This window comes from Argiope bruennichi, chromosome 10 (assembly GCF_947563725.1).
Source record: "Argiope bruennichi chromosome 10, qqArgBrue1.1, whole genome shotgun sequence".
In the NCBI taxonomy this organism is placed as follows: domain Eukaryota; kingdom Metazoa; phylum Arthropoda; class Arachnida; order Araneae; family Araneidae; genus Argiope; species Argiope bruennichi.
In genome coordinates this window covers 32,696,431-32,719,352 of record NC_079160.1, presented here as the reverse complement: position 1 = coordinate 32,719,352, position 22,922 = coordinate 32,696,431, and the positions used below count along the sequence as shown (strand labels likewise).

The 22,922-nt window shown below is 31.1% G+C and overlaps 1 protein-coding gene across 28 annotated transcripts in view; it reads right to left on the bottom strand.

The window, feature by feature from the left end:
- LOC129987967 (basement membrane-specific heparan sulfate proteoglycan core protein-like) overlaps positions 1–22,922 on the bottom strand; it is a 273,803-nt gene that overhangs the window by 121,425 nt on the left and 129,456 nt on the right. For 27 of the 28 annotated variants that reach the window (XM_056095992.1, XM_056095993.1, XM_056095995.1 and 24 more), the window contains exon 3: positions 304–469. In XM_056095992.1, coding sequence (XP_055951967.1) covers positions 304–469 — 166 coding nt within the window. Of the gene's footprint in view, positions 1–303; positions 470–13,383; positions 13,477–22,922 lie in introns of those variants that run through there. The other variant, XM_056096014.1, reaches the window with a different exon arrangement.

The following is a 22,922-nucleotide window of genomic DNA, read 5'->3' as shown; positions in this document are numbered from 1 at the left end:
ATTCCATACTTTGAATACCATACAGTGATCAAGATGTAATACTATTTTGTCAAAACAAATGAAAAAAATTACCATTTGATTTTTTAAAAAGATAGTCATAATATTAAGAATTGTTAATTAATGAGGGCACACAGTATAGATACATTAAAAAAATCATCCTTGGCCATGAGAGCACTTTTGCATTCTAATATGTAAGTGTTTAATTAAATAATTTTCTTTTTAAAAAGAGAGTATAAATATTTTATATGAAATATTTACAAATCTGATCGATTGATATTTTTGCAATACATATATATTACTTACCGGAATGAAATAACAGTGACAGCTTGTTGACCAGGTATTGTTCTGTAAAGAGCTTCTAATGCTAAAATTAATTCTTCAGCAACTCTTTTAAATTCAGGTGAAGTCTTTTGGCCAAGTTCAGGTGAGTAATTTAAATTTGTAATTGTAAGAGTGATTCTAAAATAAACTGCAAAAGAAAAGAAATCAATTATTACACAAAGCTTTAGAGACACTTCCAATTAAAAATTATACAAATGTGTTATAAAAAGTATTTACAAAAAACTTTTTTGTTTATTTTTCTCTCTTTTATACTATAAAAGAACATTTTTATAAAGATTTCAGTAAAATTATGCAATCATAGTTTCAAATTCAACAATTTCCATGCGTTTTGACCTAACTAAAAATATTCATCAATTACTTCAAATAATTTTAGCTTAAATTCATTTCTAACTATGAAATTTTAAATGGATTATCATTAGTTAACTAGCCCTTATTTTATTTAACCATATTATATTTATTTTCTATAATAACAGATGGAGAAATAGTTCTATTTGTTCAATATAATATCATATTCCCCCTTTAATACATTTCAAATTAGTTACCAGTTGTTTATATATTGACAATGATATCTGAATGATCTAAAAGTTACATATTTGATAAAAGAAAAAAATAAACCATGAGTAAATTTAGCTTTCATAATAAAATATATACATTCAAAATTTAAAAAATACACATAGCTGTCTAAAGTGTACTTTTTACTACAAAATAAATAACTGTTTCTACAAAATTCACTACAAAGCTAGAAAGTTCAATTTCCAAATCCACTGCATTAAGAATTAGGCACAGGTTTTGTTTTGGAATTGTTCAAAATGAAATTGTTCTATTAATTCCTGTAGAATAAATAAAGAATAATTAATGTCCTAATTTCGGTCTGTTCCTATTTTTTTATTCTTAAATTTTTATTGGAACCTTTTTATTAATTAAAAAAAAATCAGACAATTACATTATAATCAAAATATTAGATTATACATAAAACAGAAACTAATAAGAAATTTTTTTTAACATGTAACAACACATTTTTTTTTTTTTTAATCAAATTACGAAAATAGATCCTTTCAATAAAATAAAGTAACAGAAAAAAATATCGAAAGCAATGGAAATACTTTGCTTGCCGAATTCTTAAAATCAAATAACAGCGCGAAATTGTTTATTTTTGTTTTCAGAACAAATGAATGTTGCCAGTTTAATAAAAATTTAATGCTGTTTCCTAAAGAGTAAAAAAGAATTTATTTTTTAAAAGTCAATACATTTTTTTAGGAAAAAAATTTTGTAAATAAAACTTTATATTAACTTTATATTGTAATTGATTTTTACATTATAATTTTTAATTTATAATCCATTATTTAAAGTGACTCAGGATTTAAATCAATATTTTCTACAAGATATTATCAGATGTCTAATACGAAATGAAATTAATAAATTAGTTGATAATTAAACTCTGGAAATATTGAAATAAGTTTATTGTCGACAACGATACGTATGCATATGTACAAAATTTCAAGAGGAGCACAGAAGTAAATGAGTGCAAAATCAAATTTATCATTTCACTTTTACAAATAGGAAACAAATCAAGTTAAATAAAAAATGTATAAAAATTAAAATGTTAAATTAATTCTCCTATTGCTAAAATCAGCGATTTCCACGGAATGGAATTGTCTTTTTTACACCAGTCTATATGATTTTCACAGGTAAGTTGTTTATTTTTAACTATTATCTGTGAATTATATGATGTTACAGTCGCGAAACATATAAACGGCTCGCTTCGTTTTAAAAATAATATTTGTTTGCAAATATTGCATCTAAATATTTATTAAAAAAACGGTATTCAGAGAAGTATTGTCAATGAATGTCATGTAGTATGTTTAAAGTTGTTGTATGTAAAAACAATTTGTGGAATAATTTATGATATTATGATTTCCAATTTATCACTTAAAAAAAAAACTAAAAAAAAAAGATTTTTAAACACTTATTTATTATTGTAATAAAGTATAGAATCCAAAATTGATTTAATGTTTAGTTTTTTTAGACCTTATTATCCATTGAAATAGTGTATTGTCATATAGAGCACACAAATATGCAAAATTTCAAACCGCTAATAGATCAGAAAATGAGTTTAAAAAAAAATTTTTAAAAAAAAAGAAGGTAAAATTCCATCTTCAAACATAAGAAAATAAAAAATGTGTAAAAGCGCAAAATTCTGTTCTACATATTAATCCAGATATCAACAATGTTTAGCGCTTCACCAATTTGGAGATTACAATATTAAGAAATATTCGGAAATTCCTAAAGTATCAAAATGGAGAACTAATGAAAACAGAAGACCCTCTTTGATATATGCGTCAAAAAGTGTTACACAATGACAGTCACTGTACCACTGGCGTAGGGAGCATGGGGGCGGGGGTACAGATGCCTCAGACGCTAGTTTTAAGGGGCGCAAGGGAGACAATAAGCTTTAGAACGTTGTCATATTTCAAAGAAAACATTCAATAAAGGGGTTAAAGTAATACCATACAAGAGTGCCATTTTGCACTTGGTCGTAAAATATATAATGTTCGAGAGCTACTTGCCCTGACTACGCCACCGCACAATAATCTCAAAATTAAACTTATTGTTATTTATATGAAAACTATTAGTGTTAAGTTTTTGGGGGAAAAAACATTTTCTTGGTTATCACCAAGCCATTGCAATTACCACCCAATAATCCTAAAATTCAAGAAAAAGATCCAAAATTACATTGAGTCCAGTCTCATTTTACAATTATCAAAAGACGCAGTGATATTAGCAATGTAATCAGAATATTTCTGATCATAAAAGAGTAAGGGAGCAAGAGCTACAATGCAAGTGACTTGTATATTAAATCTCGGAAGTCATATGGAGAGTTACCAAAATCTCGCAATTTTGTAAAGCAATGGAAATTCTACTTAAATTTTTTTTTTAAAAAATTGCACCAAAGTGCAAGTTTTTACTTTCCAAAATATATTTATACCAAATTTGGTAGAGGTTAAATAGTCAGTCCGTTTCTTACAGTCCCTATTAGCAAAATATATTGTATGATATTCTCACGATGTTCTGAATGCCAGCTAATGTCGGGAAGATATCGTAACAATGTTTTTCGGTGTTTTGTGCTAATAGGAGGTTGTGGTGAAAGCTTATAAGCAAGTTAGCAACTACGCTACACGAGCAATTGCTTTTGTATCATGGTCATGTTACTGGACTGCGAACCACAAAGTCCCAGGTTCTATCCTCGCGCATCTCAGTCCGCCACAGGGTCATTCAATCAAAGACATACATTCGTCTTTATTGTTATTAGGGATTTCTCTTGGATGATTTATTCTTCAGACTTTGTGGCATTTTAAAATGCATTTTTGGAAGCATGATATAAAATAATTATATTTTCGATTCTTTCAATTACTTTTTTTTTTTTTTTTTTTTTGTGATGTGAATAAAAATTTAAGAAAGCGCAAAGAGTGTGCCAAAGTTTATAGTTCTAAATGCAGCTGGTCTACCCTGCAGCTAGCTAACACACACACGCGTAAGAAAGCGAAACATGGGCAGAATGATACACATGTGCAAGTTTGAGGTTCGAATTCGCAACGTTAAGGTTCATAGCCGTGTAACAAAGCCACTAGACAAAAATTTACACTCCTTTCCGGAGGTGGTTATCTGACTTATGAAGTTACCACTACACACACACACACGCGCGCGCGCGCGCGCACGCACATTCTCCTTTATTATAAGTACGGGTTTCGTTTGAAAGATTTTTGAACGTGAGAGAGAAAATAAAATAATTGCATTTCTGTTTCTATCGATTACTATCTGCGGGCAGTGAATGAAAATTTAAGAAATGCGAAGGATCTATATGGAATTGCAGGAACTTCAAACAAATCTAATTTTTATTGCCTGTCTGCCAAATGTTATTTTAATATACAGTTATCATTCATTCAAATTATTCAAATTGTACTCATACTTTTTCCATGTGTAATGAAAAGAGAAACGTTTCTTTCAATTGCAATAAAACACTTTTAAAATCCCATAAAACTGCCAACATATAATTGCCTCGCAATCTTTCAAAACAAAAACCAAAAAAATCACAGCTTTTTCCCAAGCTCTTTACACGACAGACATTGCCAGTTCTTCTTTTCTAAATTACTGCATCGTGTGTCACCACCCATCCAGTAACTAAGTCTATTCTCTTATCTCGTAATGGTAAATTAGTTGAGAAAATTGAATTTTTTTGCTTTACATAGTGACAGATTAAGGAACGTCCACAGTGATAAACGTTATCGGAGTAAATAAGTCTGCACAATTTTTTTAAAAACTCCCGAGTCTCAAAATATATGAAGTCTTATCTCCACGTCTTATTTATTTACTACAGCCGCAATCGCCGTTCGTCTCCGATGTTGACAAGCATTCCACCCACCCACTTCTGTACACGGCTCTCGAGACAGCTTAAAAAGAAAACTTTTAGAGTAAGTATTTGCAGCGGTTATTGCTAAGTTGAGAATGGCCACTTCGCGATGTAACACAAAGACATTCAGTGTGTTCTTGTTTCTAGATGAGAAGATTAATTCATGGGAACGTTTATTTATTTATTTTTTTAGTAGATTTTGCTATTAAAAATATATGATTGAGAAGAATAAGTGATTGCCCGCAGCTGAGCAAATTGTGTCGGAAACCTGCAAATACTTAATATTTTGATACTGTCTCGAAAATCAGAAAAGGATAATGAACTCATTAAGTCTGAAAAAGCTATTCGACGTATAAAAAAAATAAAAGGATATTCCAATGTCTAATCCAAAAATATCCGTAGTATGATATTGTTTTAGAATTTATATTTATTTTTACTTTCTCATACATGAGGTGAAGTGAAAGTATTGCAATCGCCTAAAAAACTGGCGACAAAAGTACTTTCAAAAGTAGTTCCTATGTTAAAATATCATACATGAAAGAATTTTAATTCCAAGCAATGTCGAGTATATAAACAAGTTGTCATTAAATCACAGCAATAACACTGAAATTGTAACTAAAGAACTCAATCCCGAGGGAGACGGAATTCACTAAACTAATTCGCTTTTAGCTCTCTCGTATTTATATACACTGCGTAAAAAAAGTAGAAGGACACTTGATTTTGTAACAATAACCGAAAAATATTTTATTTTTACTAAAAATTTTTATTAGAAACATTTAACAAATATTTCAAAAATACAATTTTAACATCAGAATTATGATGTTCAAACATAAAATATTAATGGCAAAAAAAATAGTTTCTCTTTTTTGAAACTTTGTAAAAAAAGTAGAAGGACAGCATTATAATGAATGAAAAAATAGTGACTTTAATAAGGAATGGTCTTCCCATTGGCCTTTATAACTTCAAATATTCTGTTTGGAAGTGAATTGTATAGAGTTTGAATTTCAGTTTCACAAAAATTGTCCCACGAATCATTCAATGCTTCTCGAAGCTGAGTTTGCGAATCAAATTGCCTTCCATCAGCATAAACTCGACGAACTAGCATTGCCCAGATGTTTTCCACTATATTAAGGTCAGGACTTTTGGCTGGCCATGGTAAAACATCCACATTATTTGTTAGGAACCAATTTTTGACTCCAGTCGTGGTGTGAATGGAAGCTCCGTCTTGCTGAAACTTCCACTCTTCACCACCCATGTCAGAGGCATAAGGAAGAAGCTCGGAATTCAGCACTTGAATGTAGTTTGTATGTTTTTACCTACCATTTAAGAAAACCAGAATTGTCCTTCCTCCGTATCCAACAGCCAACCAAACCATTAAACTCCCTCCTCCCATTTGTCGTGTTGAATAGTATTCGCCTTCAGTCCCCAGACAATGCCAGTAGTGCTGATATCCGTCTGAACCGTCTAAGTTAAATTTCTTTTCATCGGGAAATATCACAGAAGTCCATTCTGTAGTTCAGGACATGTGCTCCTTAGCCCACGCTAAACGGTTATCAATGTGATCTTGTTTACACTTATGATGATGTTTCCGTTTTTTGAAAATGAATTTTTTAGATCTTTTAATATAGTTGTAAATTGTTTGTTTCGTCACATGATTAAGTCCTGCTTGATTTCTTGCCTTTGAAACACTTCCTTTGTTCTTCTTCAGCACACGAGCAAGTTTTCTTTCATCACGTGATGTTAACTTCTTCGGTCTACCAGTCTTCTTTTTATTTCCATTTTTATAAGGATTTCTGATAAAGTTTGAAATTGTATTGGGGCTCACCTGCAACAATCGAGCAATCTCTCTGACACCTTTACCATCATTTTGATATGCGTAAATTTGCCCTTTTTGCAAATCGTTCAAAGGTATTCCTTTAGGCATTTCTGAGAACGGAGAAACAACGTAACTTTTAAACAAATTAGATTTTTTTGACAGAAAAGGATAAACAAAGTACAAAATTACTATTTACATAAAGAACAACTCACTAAATTAAATATATTAGCAAGTGTCCTTCTACTTTTTTTACGCATTGGAAATTATATATACTAATTTTCTTAATAATATTAGTGGTAGATGTTTAATTTTTGCCTAAAATGAAAACAAGGGTCATTAAACTAAATCTGCATAAATATCTGGTAGTAAGGAGAAAATAAGAGATATTAATTGGCAAAAAGACACTGTCCTTCTACTTTTTTTACGCAGTGTAGTTGTTGTTTATAATGGCACTTGCCATGGACAAGCTCGCTGACGAAGTCTCTTGCTTCAGTAGCGCCAACTAGGCCCAAGAGTGCGTCTTAATTACTCACGCATCACATTAGCGTGAACAACCTCTTTTTACAGGGGGGAGGCATATTCACACATCTCACAGATAGAACAGATGAAGAAAACCATGCCCGAATCGGGACTCGAACCCAGAACGCCCATATCACGGGGAAGACGCGCTACCCCTATGCCAGGACGCCGGCGCATTTATATAGAATTACACAGATAGTGTTTTCTAGAAAAACCTCCAGATCTTGAAACCTACTAGAAATACCATTAAAAATTCCTACATTTTCTGAAACTTTCCTTTTTGTCGTCAAATGGTTGCCAGGTTTGTCTCAAAAGTAGAAGGTTATTCAACTGGACTCGTAAACTCATTCGCCATCCATTAAAAATATCTGCAAATCTCTTACTTCTTACAAAGCATAGTATTTTTTTAGAAAAATCTCCAGATTTCGAATTTTAATAGCGATATCGTCAAATTTCTTAGATTTTCTAGAATCTTCCCATTTTATCGCCAAATGGTTGTCAGATCTGTCACCAAAGTAGAAAATTATTGACTTAGTATTCATTCAGTATCCATTAAAAATATCTGTAAATCTCTTCCTTTTTTTTTTTTTTTTTTTTTTTTTTCCTTTGAGACTAATTGCACACCGAAGCCATATTACAAATTTTTAATATAGGGCATAATTTTTTTGTGACACAGATGATATTTTAAACAACTATAATTCGTTTCTTCCTTCCTTTTTTTTTCCACTTTTACTAGTAACTGCTTACTCCCAAGTTAAAAAATGCGATCAGAGATAATCAACCATATTTTAGTGAGATTTCTGCTTCGTTCACTTTTGCCTGTATTCATAAAATTTCAATTATTTCGATAAAAAAATAAGGCACTTGGTGATCTTAATGTTTTATCTAAGAAAAAAAATAAATTTTTAATTATAAGAAATAATAGCCATTATAATTGTTATAAAACTTACACTAAGATATTTTTGATACTTAATAAGCGTTATGGCGAAAAAAGATTTTTTTAATCAGTTTAGAAATTTGAATTCATATAGCATGCAAACTATGCATTAATTTTTACTTTCATTTCTATGAATTTCCTATTATCTACTACATAAAACCCTGGAATTCCCATTAAAAGGAGGAAAGTTTTAGGAGCAATAAAACGTAATCAAAGGTAAAAGGAAGGCATTATATTCTCCAATTCTTAACTCCCTTTTACCGTTGGTTGCCTTTTATAACTTCTCAGCCTCGGTCCGGAGTTATCTGCAAGCTGTTAAAATTACACATACATCCAACAAATATTTTATTTTAAATACAAAGAAGGCAAAAGTACTTCTAGGCGCAGTTGTACATTCATGAATTAACTATCATTCGTTGGATTATGGATTTAAAACTCTCCAAGAATGAGCAATTTGTTATGCAGAACTATCTTCATACTTCGAGCAACAATCAGGCTTTTGAAGATACTTTAGTTAGTTTAGTTTAGTTATATTAACGCCCCGTTGTAATGCAACACTAGGACTATTTTGGAACGGACCTCGTACTTTTGAACCGCGGTGAGATGACGAGGACGACACCTGAGCTGGCACCCTCCTCTCCACACCACACCACACCAGCGGGAAGAGTTTGACTCTGACGGATTTAACGTGCAACAGACCCCCTTACACGACGGTTCTTCGGTGGAATTGGGTCTCGAACATGTAACCCTACGACTCACGAGCCGAGACCTTACCACCAGGCCACCGCGGCCTACTCTCGTAAGATATGAAAGTTCATCCCTAACTGCTTTCATACTTAGAAATGTCATTCACTGTTTGTACCATGAATTTATAATTAGATTCAAAAAAATATTTCATAATTATGCAGGTTTATTTTGTATTATGCTGAAAAAAAGATTATCATTTGGAGAAAGGCTTCATAAACTGCGAATCCTGGTTCCAAGCAGGGTCAAGAAAATGAAGCAATATTTTTAATATCTGTATTGAAAGATAATCAAGAAAATCATCTAACTTATAGCATTTCAATAAAATTTTATGAAAACATTTTCAAACTAATTAATATTAATTTGTCATTAATTAAAGTAATATTTATTTACTGCTAATACTGATATTTCAAACATTTTATCCACCCGGAAAAAAGCACTAGAAGAAAAAAAATAAAATAAAAAAAGCTAGAAATTTTCTCACACCACCCTAATAAAGATATTAACCCTCTTCTCAGTTGCATAAAAACTGTTAACCTTGAATAAGGGTGCGAACTTGAAGAGTATACAGATTTTTATTTCCATAGTTCAGCAAGTGATAATTCAAAAATATAATTAAAAAAAAACTCGAGTATGAAATGGGGGCCCTTCACTTCCACTCCTACCCTTTCACAAATTGCAAAAAAGGCACAGAATTACAATTTTAGCAAGAATACGTAATTAATTTCCTTTATCAATTCATTATTGTTCATAATCATTTACCATTCATTATCATTTCGTTTCGTTTTTATAATACTGCGTTCATATGCTTGCGAATTTATATACCGACAGACGATCAAGGTTTTGAAAAATTCGCATAATGCGAATCTGTACTTTGGATGCTAATAATTGTATATCAAATTTCATGTATCTAATTCTTACATACTGTAACGATCGCATTCACTTACGTAGGGATAAACGGGACAGACAGGTGGATCAACTACCTAAAAAAATAATTCGTTCAAAATTAAACAGGAGCAATATGCAACTGCCAATTCAGCGTAAAAATCAATTACATTCTTCTAATTTAAGGCGCTTTTGCATTATCGCGAAACTCAGGGAAGATTAAACCATGGAGATCATCAAAATCTTGAGGTTTTTTTTACCATAATATTTTTTTAGTACATTTTTTATGCGAAAAAGTAAAAAGTATATGGCACAGGGAAATACTAGACATGATTATTCAACTTGAACTTTTTTGTAATGCAAAACGAAACCAGCAAGTATTCAGTTCCATTAACTGGAATTTCTATAACGCTGCAGTTGCAGTTAACGGGAGTCCAAACATTTCGGTTCTGCCCTACTTTAATTGCCGTGTTACGCCCTAACTGAGATAATAATCGTACAGCGGGTGAGCTCAGGTCTGCATCTTACAACCACTTGAAATAGCATTCGGATGACAGAAGACAACAAATCATTCTGGATTGAGCCACCTGCATGTGCTTGCATTTGCTTTTTTTTTTTTCCGTTATTTTTTAGGGCATTCCAAATTATATAAAAAAAATATATTCCCAAGAATGCATTAGATAATCCTAGGAATCCATTTAAGAGAGCCATAGTAATATTAGAAAATACCTAACATATAATTATTATCCAGCTATCGGAAGAACGGATTTAAGTGACGAATTAATTGCAAGATAATGAAATATGTATTTGAGAAAATACTTTAGCAGACGATATATCCACATTATGTCAACTGAAATGAAAAACAATGCTCTAAATGCTTTTGTTTAAATGTTCAGGCAGACTCGCAGCTGCACAGTAGCGTAAGTTTTTCAAAAACTGAAGCGATTAAAAGCATATACTTGATGCCTCGAGAAAAACTGGTCTGGATATATAAATTGAATATGAAATTGCAGCTGTTGTTGACATCCAAATATTAATTCAAACCTTTGCAAGAGCAAAAGCACGAAAGAATTTTTGCATATTAAATATTAAATTGCAATATATAACTTGCAATACTTTATTTACTCTGTAGGAGTACTATTAATATTTAAAATAAATGTTAATAAAAATTATTCGTTAGTATATTTCGTTCAATTTAAATTCTGTTTTGCTTATTTTAAAACATTTTTCTAATGAAATGTATTTATATTTGTCTTTGTGATACATTCGAAGATAGAAATTCATAACAAAATTTATTTACAAGAGGTACATTCATTTTTTATTGCTTAGAAGCACGATCAATCCTTTCATTGGCGCGAGAAAGAATATACAAAAAAAAATGCCTCTAAACAGATGTTACTTACTAATGCTTATATTGTTTAATAACTAGATTTGAGGAAAAGGAAAGACAAAGATGTAATGAAAAGTTTCGGACATCTTTTGTGCGATTGCATCATCCATTGAATGCAATCGATATGGAATTGTGAACTGATCTTAATAATTTGAAAAACTATTAACTTCTAATTGTCAGCAATTAATCAGATTTATGAACCAAAAGTAAAGAGAATTATGATGAGTTAGTAAAGATTTTTTTTTTCAAATTAATAAACGATTTTAAATAATTTGTCATATAAAAGAAAAAAAACTTCAACGAAATTTAATAAAAGAAATTAATTTAATATATAAGCGATTTAGAATGATAAAATACGTATTTGATTTTTTTTTTATCCTGAAAATAAAACCTAATTATTTTTGGCAATGACGGTCAGTTAAAGAACTCGTTCTTTCAGATAGTTCTAATAGCGCATATAATGTTCTGAAATCGATTCTAGTTCGGTTTTCTGAAAAATATCTAGCAACTAAAATCTCTCAATTAATATGTGTTTAAAAATGATCGTAGAATTTAGAAATAGGTCAATGTATCGATTATGCCTATTTAACTTTTACACTGCGAGACAAAATATTTTATAATCTCATATTAATAATTAATCCTTTTTTTTTTCCCACACTCAGTTGATTTCCCATGAAAATTCGTTCTTCTTATTTTCATATTTATATTTTAGTTTTTATTTATATTTGATTTCCTATTTTATGTATTATTATTTTATTCATTAAATTTTATTTATATTTATTTTAATAACGTTTTACAATCCATACTTCACCCCTCGAATATTTCTTGTGGTTTAAAGATCTGAACACAAAAGAACAACAGTTCTCTTTCACGTTACTGCGTTTCTAAACGGCAATTTAAGAATTTGGATAGACTTCAAATAGACTAGCATCTATAGGAAATCTTACATAATCAAGGAAAATATCTAGAATAATATTTTATTCTACCAGTTAGTTCGTCGCCTGATTTATTGTTTGATAAGAGAATTTTTAAAGACATTTTATTATCCTCTAACTTATCTTTAATACTCATTCAGTCAAAATATTAAAGATAAGGTATGAATAAAAGAAGCAGAGGAGAGATAATCCATCCACTGAGGCGTATGCGGAAGATCTCCGTAGCTCACATATTCTAAACAAATAAAGAGCTTTAATGTCTTTCAAAGATAAAGAGCAACAAAGTGATCAACTGTGAGCATAAAAGAGGTCAAAAGCAACTTCAAAGTTACTATGTGTTGAAGGGTTAAAACTCAGCCAAGAGAATTTTAAGAGTCTAATATTTATTTCAGAAAATTAAAGATATTCGATATAAAAAATCAATATAATGACAAGAATTTTTAATTAAGATGAATTTCCGGTCATATTTTAGCAATATTATTTTTGATAAACAAAATAATTTTCAATATATTTATGATCGTCCAGTATTTTTCATAATCACTCATAATACAATCAAAATATTTATAATTATAATCAGTAATGTTCACTGAAAAATGTTATAAATAGAAAAAAATTATTTTAATCTGCATTATATATTTTCTAACTTTATTTTTGGAACAGAGTCAATTTGGTCATAAAATAAAATGGAATAGAATTGTTTGAATCACTACAAGAAAATTGTACATTTAAAGCAAATTTTTTATAATCCATGAAGTATAATTTATCAAATAATTAAGATTTTCTTTTAAAACACAAGAGAAAAATATGAACCACACAGAATGGAAATTTAATAATTTATTCGTGATAAATAATATATTAGCGCACTTTAAATGCATGTAGTAATCTCAAAATTATTCATTTAAAATTGTAAATACAGAATGTAATATCCTGGTATCTGAATGAAAGATTGATAAGAATTGCAACGTTCTACAATTTTTGCTCTAATGCTCTTTCAAATTTTTATATTTTGTAATGCAGGAAGAAAAAAAAATTAGAATTTAAAATTTTCAAAAAGAAAAATTGCATGGGTTTTACATTCAAAATAGTTCAAGAATTGCAAAAATAAATTTTGATATTTGGTGGACATTAGGTTACATGTAAAATAGTTCTGCTAGAATATATAGATAGGCCTATCATTAATCCCAAAAATTCAAGATATCGAATTAAAATTAAGGTGAAAAATGTAAAGAATAATTATATACATATGTATTCTAAGTTATTAATAAAAAGATTAAAGAATGGAATAAATAACCTGCTCTACATATATGATATTTCTGATTTGACACGTTTGTCAAATTTAATATATTAAAATAATTGAAATAGAATCATTGTCTCTGAGACAATAAACAGGTAAAATTTGCGACTTACCGATGGCAGCGGATGGTGCTACTGCTAAATCCATGCTAACTATTGCCAACTTCCGATCCCTAAAACCAAGTTTTTAAGTTCATTTTCCCGCACTTCGAACCTGGGAATGCTATCATTACTTAAAAGAGGCAAATAACGAGTCGCGATTGGTCCGAACAAAATCAAGTAGGCGTTACGTCAAGTGTCAGAATTCATTGAGAACACAGCATCATAGCCTTATTTAAAAAGCAGACGATTTTTTCCTACATTAACTAAGTTTACAAAACGTGAGTAAAAATGAATTTGTCACACTTCGGAATTCTAAAATGACGCAATACTATTCTGACATTTTCTTTTTCCGGTACAAGATTAGTTCAAGCAACGAAGGATGAAAATCAATTTATGACCAAGCACGAACATGTTAAAAAATTTTCATTCACAATAAAAATATAATCTTTTTTTTTCTTCCATTTTCTAAAATGTTCAGAATAATTTTACATCATATATATTTTTGAAAATGACAAAAGATTTCATTAGTCAAATGAGTAATAATCTGTCCACTCTTCATTGCGGTTTAAATTAGGCTACAAGAATTTGGATGAATTCCAAGCATAAGTTTTCTTGCAACTAAAAACTTATTTGTTCATATTCTTAAATGGCACTCCTGAGGTGTCATATTACAGAGAAAAAGTGATAAAATAAGGCTGTGATTAAAAGGTTTCAAAGTTGAATGACTTACTTAAAGTGATCTGAAAAATATCCATAATGATACCAGATAATAAAATTGAAATAAAGTGAATTAAAGCAGAATGATTCCATTTTTTTCTTATTTTATTAAAAAGAACAATACTATATTATCGCATTGAGAAATTTCAATAATTTTAATTGCTTCCACAAACGCCGAATAAACTCCCATAGGGAAAACATAACGAATAAAATCAAGATTACATTACATTGATTTAAAAAAGAAAAAAAAAAAACCTAGAAGCCAAACAAACAATTTTTCAATAAAAAAATCAGATCGTTCAAAATTTAGTATAAAAGAAAAGATAAAGAGTAACAAATAAAAAAATATATTTTTAAGAGTAAAAAGTATTAGATATTACTTAGATGCTACTGCTTAGTTATGTATATTAATAAAGAGTATTTTACATAAAGTACTTAATATTAACATAATATTTTAATTCGTTTCTTTTCCCACGGTATTCATTTTGTTTGGATATTTTTGAATGCTAATGCTTGAAAGCATCGTTTTTCAGAAAATAATCGCAATTTCTAAAGATGTAGATTCACTCATGATAAAAAAAAATAAACGATTTAAAAACTTTTTTCTCACTATTTAATAAAGAACAGAGAACAATGGAGTAAATTGTATTAAAGAAGAAATCGTTTCTGATGCATAAAAAATGTCTCATATGGTCAATCAAAATTTTCAGATAAGAAAAAAAAAAAAAAAAAATAATGGTTCGCGCAAGTGTTCTCAAATTAATTAGAATGTGCATTTTGTATAAATATAGCCCATAATTATTTTATTCAAAACAGTTGTCAATTGTGTAAGCAGTCTTTCAAAATATTTCTTCAGGTATGTTTTTGAGGTTAAACTTAGTGGCATTATGCATTCAAACTGTGGATCGCATAGTTAATTCTTTAAAGCTAAAAAGAGCCAGAAATCGCATGTAACGAAGTCTGGCCTGCAGTATAAATTCTATGTCTATACTCACAATTCGAAATATCTGAAGGTTAAGAATCATCATAAATAAATGATTGCAAAATATTTGGTACATTATCTGTTTATACAACGAGTGGAATCACAAGCCTATACTGTTGCAACTTTTAATAGAAGAAAAACTTGTGTTAATAACAATAACGTATACGTAAATTTCTTTCAAATATTTCTGCAATTTGTTACCATGTCATCTATATGATTTATGAAAAAAACATGGACATATAATACAGCCATTCCATGTCCACACTCGAGAAATTCAAATAAACTAACAACAGACAATAATTCTATATTCTGATTTACAAATTATAGTGTTATCAAAAGCGCAAAAGTACGCATTAAGAGGTGTCGATGACTAACTCACAAACCGCCATCGTGAATTGCAGTGAATATGATTTATTGCACCCTGCTTGTCTTCGCCAATTAGTGAAAGGACCTCAAAAGAAAACATCATTTTAGCGCCATTATCTACTTAATGTCCACCTACTTCAGTCGCCTCCCTTTCGGCAATAAATTGCTGTGCTCGTGGGGTCGACCCGTCTTTGAATCGTCTGCGTATAGAACGGAGAACGATTATTATGTTCTTAATTTAAGGCCGACGACTGGGTTTTTTTATTGGGAGGAATCCCCATTAGGGCAGTACTCGACCGCAGACTTGGCGGCGTGGCTCAATTTGTCAAGAGTTTGTTGTTTCTTTCATGGCTGGAATTGGCGGTAATTATTGTGAAACACCTCTTGTTCAAAAAGTTGGGCATGTAGTACTAACTTTAAAGCAACTAACTAGCCTTTTTATTTAGCAACAGAGGACGATTAAGATGAAGGTTTCTGTTTTGGGAAACTTCCATGTTTCATAAGACTTAACAATTTTCATGGCCACTTTATATTTCAACTTTTATTAAAACAAAAATATCGTTTTAAACTTTTAACTCAGTAGGACCATTTTATATATTTGAAAAGGTCTACAGTAAAATTCTCAAATATCAGCATATTTGGATGGCACAGGAACCATGTATACATAAATTCTGAAGATAATCTGTAAAATGATCGAAATAAGGCACAAAATGAACACACTTTTTAAAGACACGCACATATACAACATGAAGATATACTTGCACAATTTTCACTTTCTCGAATATACGCAGTATGCCAACAAAATGTAATCGTCAAAAAGATTCGAGATTCTGATGAATTGTCACGTTTCAAACGTCTGCTTCACGTTTAATATCTGGCGTGCTTTTCGGGTCCAAAAACACATTTTTGAGATCATGCCTATTTGTTTGTAAATTCTCTGAAAATTCGAAGGGTCTTTCAGCAAAGCGTATGAAATTTGATGTGTGATTTTTAAATCAAATTTCTGATGTCGATCAAATTTTGAGCAAAAATTCGTCAAAGGTATGACTGTCTGTGAGTCTGCACATACGCACGAATTTTAATAGAATAGCTCAAAAACGTAACGATTCAGATAAATAAAGTTTGGTATATTAATTTACTAAAATTACAATTCTGTGATCATTTTAGCTTTAGACTATCGATAAAAAAGCGTCCAAAATACATGTTTAGTTTTATTCTATAAAATACGAAGCCCAAAAATTTATGAGCGAAATACTGAAAAGAAAAATGTAATCATTCATAGCGTATATAGCTTTGCCCAATATAAGCATCCCCCCCCCCGAAAGAGGAATGGATAAAACCCATTAAAGGAGTCCACTTCTGCCTAGTTTTTGAAAATGTGGCTTCGTCAATATCATTATGTCTTTATAAACAGTAGATTTCTGTTCTTACATTCTTATTTGTTTGTTCAATTATTTTACAAAACCAGTGAGTCGTCTGTCCGAAACTTTCTCATATAAACCCAAATAAATACATTCGTTTAATATTAACCACCTGCTATTGGTAAACAATAGTTACAAAAGAGACTATTAGTTTGCGAATTTTGGTGATAAATATCTGACATGCCATTAATGCCCAAGCATCAAATCCTCGAATGTTTATTTTGGAGACCTTTATATTATATATATATATATATATATATATATATATATATATATATATATATATATTATACAGGGTGTTTATTTAGTCCCGGACCCATTTTGATGCTTAATAACTCATAAAATAATAAAGATAGATTAAAATTAATAACATAAATGGTTAAATAGACTCAAAAAGTTTCATGACCCTTGTCAATGAACTTTCACGTGTGCCCCCTTCGTTGCACGGAGAATATCAAGTCGATTGTCAATTTCACGCCAGGTAGCGGCAAGCATGTCGGCATCCACAGAGCCTATTGCGGTTGTAATTCTGGCTTTTATTTCATCAATGTTCGACACTCTCCTCCTGAAAACGTTGGAGGATTTTTTTGGTAAATTCTGAAATTTCTCTGTGCTTGTACTATCGATTTCGTTTCTATGAACCACCATAAAATCTGTGCTTTCTCTTGTGGTGTATGCATTCTCATTAATATCCGCTCGAATAAAACATCACATACAAAAGTACTACATAGAACAAACACCTCAAAAGTAAACATAACATAGCAATAGTTGCCAAAAACAAAAGAGAGAAAAATGCAATTAATAAGCAGACGATATTTAGAAAAGTACAGATATTTAGACTGGAAAATGAAATTATCTGAAATTAACCACACGCGCAGACGATATTTACAAAAGTAAAAATATTCAAACCTGAAAAGGAAAATATATGAGTTATTCCATCGATAAATGCCATAAGTTTGTTTATATCTTCATTATTTTATGAGTTATTAAACATCAAAATGGATCCGAGACTTTATAAACACCCTGTATATATATATAATCAATTGAAATCAAAATTTGACCCACAACTGCAATAGAAATCACAAAATCGCATCACAAATTTCAAATATTTAAGTCGCGTTTTCAGGTTATCTCGTTTATTAGCATACGAAAGTACAAACTGACAGATGGTCAACTTCTTTGACAAATTTGGTTCAAAACCGGATAAGAATATGTATTTTAGATGCTAAAATTGTGAACTAAATTTTTTTAATCTCCCTCTCTATATTCTGTACTTATTGTGTTGATTCATATCCTGACCGCCGGGCAGATAGATTTCCTCTAAATGGATTTCGTTCCAAAATTTGGCCCAAAATCTGCAAATTTTATGATAAACTCATGTCAAATTTCATTAGTCTAGCTCAAAGTGCTTTTGAGTTATCTTTGTCACAGAAAGACAGACAAACTGATAGACATAATGTCGAAAATGTGTTTTTCGAACTCGTGAAAGGTCTAAAATGTGTCGAAATCTGAATTCGATTTTTATTTATTTATTTTGGCAATTATAACATTTCCTTTTTGTATACTTCTTATGCATGAAGTAAATTATTTTTTGTTTTTGCTTTATGTGTTATAGCATGCTTTTATAAGCGACTGAAAATTTTTTTCACTAATAACAGTGGATAATCGAGTTACATCATTATGATAACAGTTTTATATGAGCGGAAGATAATTCATCGCATTTACAATCAGTCCAGTAGTATTATACTTTAATTTCCACAGAGATTACGCAAACTATCAGGAGATCGAAAACTAACAATTAATGAAAGAACATTAAATGGTTTCTATGGAAGTAAAAATATTTATGAAATGCAGTTGAATATACTAAAAGAGAAACCCATTTTATTTATATGAATATAACAATAACGATATTCAAATTTACATAATACAAACAAACATAATATAACCATATATAAACGAATATGAAATTAAAATTTATTGATTTTTAAAGTAACTAGATAGTACTTTAATTGCATCAAAACGAAAAAGTTTTTTCAATAATATTTATTATATCAGACTTTAAATATCAATAACTAAGAAACACAATGAGATATATATTGCAATTTAATATTTACATAAAGGAATGAATTCTTTGTGATTTGCCTTTACGAACGAATTGATTTATCGATGTCAAGATATTGTTAACCAGTCAATCTTTGATTAGTCATAATCAAATAAGTGTTTGCTTTTATGAATTTCAGTTAAAAAAAAAAACTATTGAATTGGCTTTGATATTGAAGATATCTGGGATTTATAGATATGGAAAACAAATTCAGAGTACTATTTTGAATTTATGTTAAATACCGAAATACGATGAAATAATGGCGATTTAATATTCAGCTAGACCAGCAGCCATTTATTTTGGTGTCCATAAGTTATTGACTAGCCTCACTAAATGGTAAAGTCGGCTCTAATCACAAAACAAGACTATGATCTGAATGTTTCACAAAAAATTCCGTTTTTTTTTTTTTTAAATATCTGCCCTATTTTTACAATTATAAATAATTTAAAAATGAAATATCTACAAAAAAAACTATAAAATAGTTTTAAATATATTCGTATATTCTAAATTTTTGTGGCCAAAATTTTTATCAATACAAATAACCATAATTTAATCCTCTCAGTCACAATAAAAAAAGAATTTCCATTTTCCATTCCTTTCTGAAAAATATTGTTGCGAAAATAAAGATCCTTCAATTAATTTTCAAAATCTTTCCAAAAATTTTTTTTAAAAAATTACATTTAAAAAAGGAATTTTCAACAACAGATAACCATTTCAATTAAGAAATTAAAATAAATTTTCAGCAGTATCTTCTAAAAGAATTGAAATAGAGCATTTAAGGCCATCAACGAAATAAATTGCTCCAGTTTAAAAATAATGTCTGATATGACAGTCTTCTTATTTGATAGGCCATTTCAACTATCAACAAAGAAAGCGTCACTTCAAAAGATAAATTAAATTAGCCGAAACTAGATGTCCTCGATCCCATTTCCATAACAATTCTGTAAAAAAAAGAACAGCAGAACTAATTAAAGTACGAAATAGGACAACTAGTAACGAAATTTTCAAAATACCGAAAAAAGTAAGAATAGCACAACAACAATAAAAATAGATTCGCCTCCCAAATTTAACTGAAACGCCTTCTTTTAACAGCCATTTCGTAAATATGAAATTCAACCCAAAAAGAATCGACGCCTTAATTTCCGAGAACAGGCAATAAAGTGTCCACAACTGATCAAATTAAAGAATATTTTACATTCACATCTGTGATTGGTTAAAGTATATAATTAATTTAAAAGACAAAATCACTTGGATACCTTCAAGTATTTCACGACGAATGCCCATTTTTCGGACTACCTAACTAATAAGATGATCCTTCTTTGCTATCTATTGTCAAGGGGTCATCTAATTAGATGGTTCAGATAATTGGTGTGAACCACAGGCGAGTCACGTGTATGTCAATGTGTTGAGATGTTAAATAATGGTTAAATGATATTGATCAGTTGATCAAATGGTTAAATTAGTAATTTTGCGGAACTTTTTACTGATAGAGACTAGCGAGGATCAAACTTAGATATGAGCGCCAATCATTAAGATCAGCCAATTTTGTAAGTTCATATTGCAAACATTAGGCTTAGCTTAGTTATATTAACGTCCAGTTTTAAAGCAACACTAGGGCTATTTTGGGACGGACCTCGTAATTTTGAACCTCGGCCAGATCACGAAGACGACACCTGAGCTGTCACCCCATCTCTAAACTTCCACACCACACCAGCGGGAGGACATTTGGCCCCATTGGATTTAACGTGCACCAGACCCGCTTACACAACGGTTCTTCAAAGAATAGGTTCTAGAGCCTCACATTCAATGCTTCCAAAGCCAAGAACTTATTATCAGTCCACCGTGGCCTTTTTAGCATTGGGAAAATCCGAATGACAAAGTCACCTCGAAAATCAAAACAGGCACTGAGGTGAACATATTGTAGTCCCTCATTACAGCGTTCACCCAAATAAAGTCATGACCTCCTCTTGTTTTCATTCCCAAACAAAGATATGACCCGTCATCGGAGTAGTGTTAAGCCCTGTTCCGACGACCTGTGCTGGCACACTTTTCCCTCTTCCCTCTCTAGTGGTTTTCTGGGGTTCTTTGATTTATGTTCATTTTACCGACAATTTGGGAAAACTCCCGATCGCGTCCACGGGGGGGGGGTCCAGCAATGGGTCAGTTGGCACATTTATGACGAAATCCGTAAAGTCACAGGTCGTCAGAACGGGGCTTTAGCTGTCTCACATAACTATTGTACTAGGAGCCCTCCGGTTCCGAAGACGAGGTCTTACCACTATGAAACCGCGGTCCCACAAACATTAGGGCGAAGATATACATCAAGTTTAGTTTGGTTTAGTTATATTAACGTCCCGTTTGAAGCAACATTAGGGCTATTTTGAGACGGACCTCGTAATTTTGAACCACGGTCAAATGACGAGGACGACACCTGAGCTGGCACCCCCCTCTCCACACCACACCAGCGGGAGGACGTTTGGTCATGACGGATTTAACGTGCAACAGACCCCCTTACACGACGGTTCTTCGGTGGAATCGGGTCTCGAACCTGAAACCCTCCTTTTTCGAAGCTGAGACCTTACCACCAGGCCATCGCGGCCCAAGAGATACATCAAATTTAATGGCATAAGAGAAAAGCAAGGCTATACCGTATTATAATTACGAGCTAAAATGTGAAAGCATGTGGTTAAGCACCTAAACAAAATAGCATGAAGCAAGATATGAAACTACATAGAAAGCAAGCGTTTATTAGCAATATGTAAAAAAGGGAAAAAATAATAACCGAGCACAAATAGTAAAAATTATACACACAATGCAAAATCAATAAAAAATATTTCTAACGGATCAAAAAGTTTGAAGTCAAAAAGTCAAAAGTAATAAACCCGGAATTCTGAATGCAAAACCTGAGGGAAAAAAACGGATCCTTCGTGAAACCAGACTGAGCATCTCAAAATCTGTCACAAGCGACACTTATCACAACAAAAAGTGGTTAACCGACCCACAACCTGATCACAAACATAAACAAAACGCATGCTTTTCCACAGGCATCTCGAAGTACGTAGTTCAATAAACCGCCTCGGCAAACAAAGCGGATTATTTGGGTTTTATTGACTCTCTATGCATATCTGGAAAGGCGCGGCTAGACAAACACTACAGCACAAAGCAGAATAGGATCAGATTCTCTTCGGAGAAAAAAAAGTGTTGTTTATCATAGAAATTGAAAAGAAAGCATCAACAAACAAACTCTCCCACACTTCTGGAAGTTCGTAAGGATGACAAAAGGTCCCTAAAATACTATCTTAAGTCGCCTGGAGAGGCTTGTAAACAACGAGGCCAGACACCTGGAGATGTCTGAGAAAATTAAACACATCCCCGATTTGATCACCACAAAAGATTGAAGATTACTCAAATCTGTGTCAATGGAGATAGAATATATCGCAATGGATTATAATCATTGACCTATTAACGGACTTAAATACATATCAATCGAGTACAAAAGGACGAATCGGTGACAATAGCACGAAATGTTTTTTTATTCATTACTAGCCGCCTTTGGCGACCAGCCGGTTCACCAGTATTACCGCTCGCTACAATTTTCAATTAAATATTTTAAGTAACTTGTCTCTTAATAGCTTCTCAAACAAAACATTTTTAATCTTCAAATTTTGATAGTCATACCAAACTTATACTGTTGTTTAGATCGTTTCGTTCAATTTACTATATATATATTTTGCTAATTTGTTGTCATTTCCGGTAAAACTTCAACTTTAATTTAAAGTGGAAATTAAATTTGAACAATAAACATATCGAGTTCTTTTAATCGGTAGCAATATCTGCAAATTGTCAAAATCGGGCCATCTGTTAAGGTTGGGAACTATGACAAAGTTTAATTTACGACACCTCTCAAAACAAGAAAGGAGGGGGATGGACAAGAGATCACTGATAATGTATTTAGTGTCAAAAA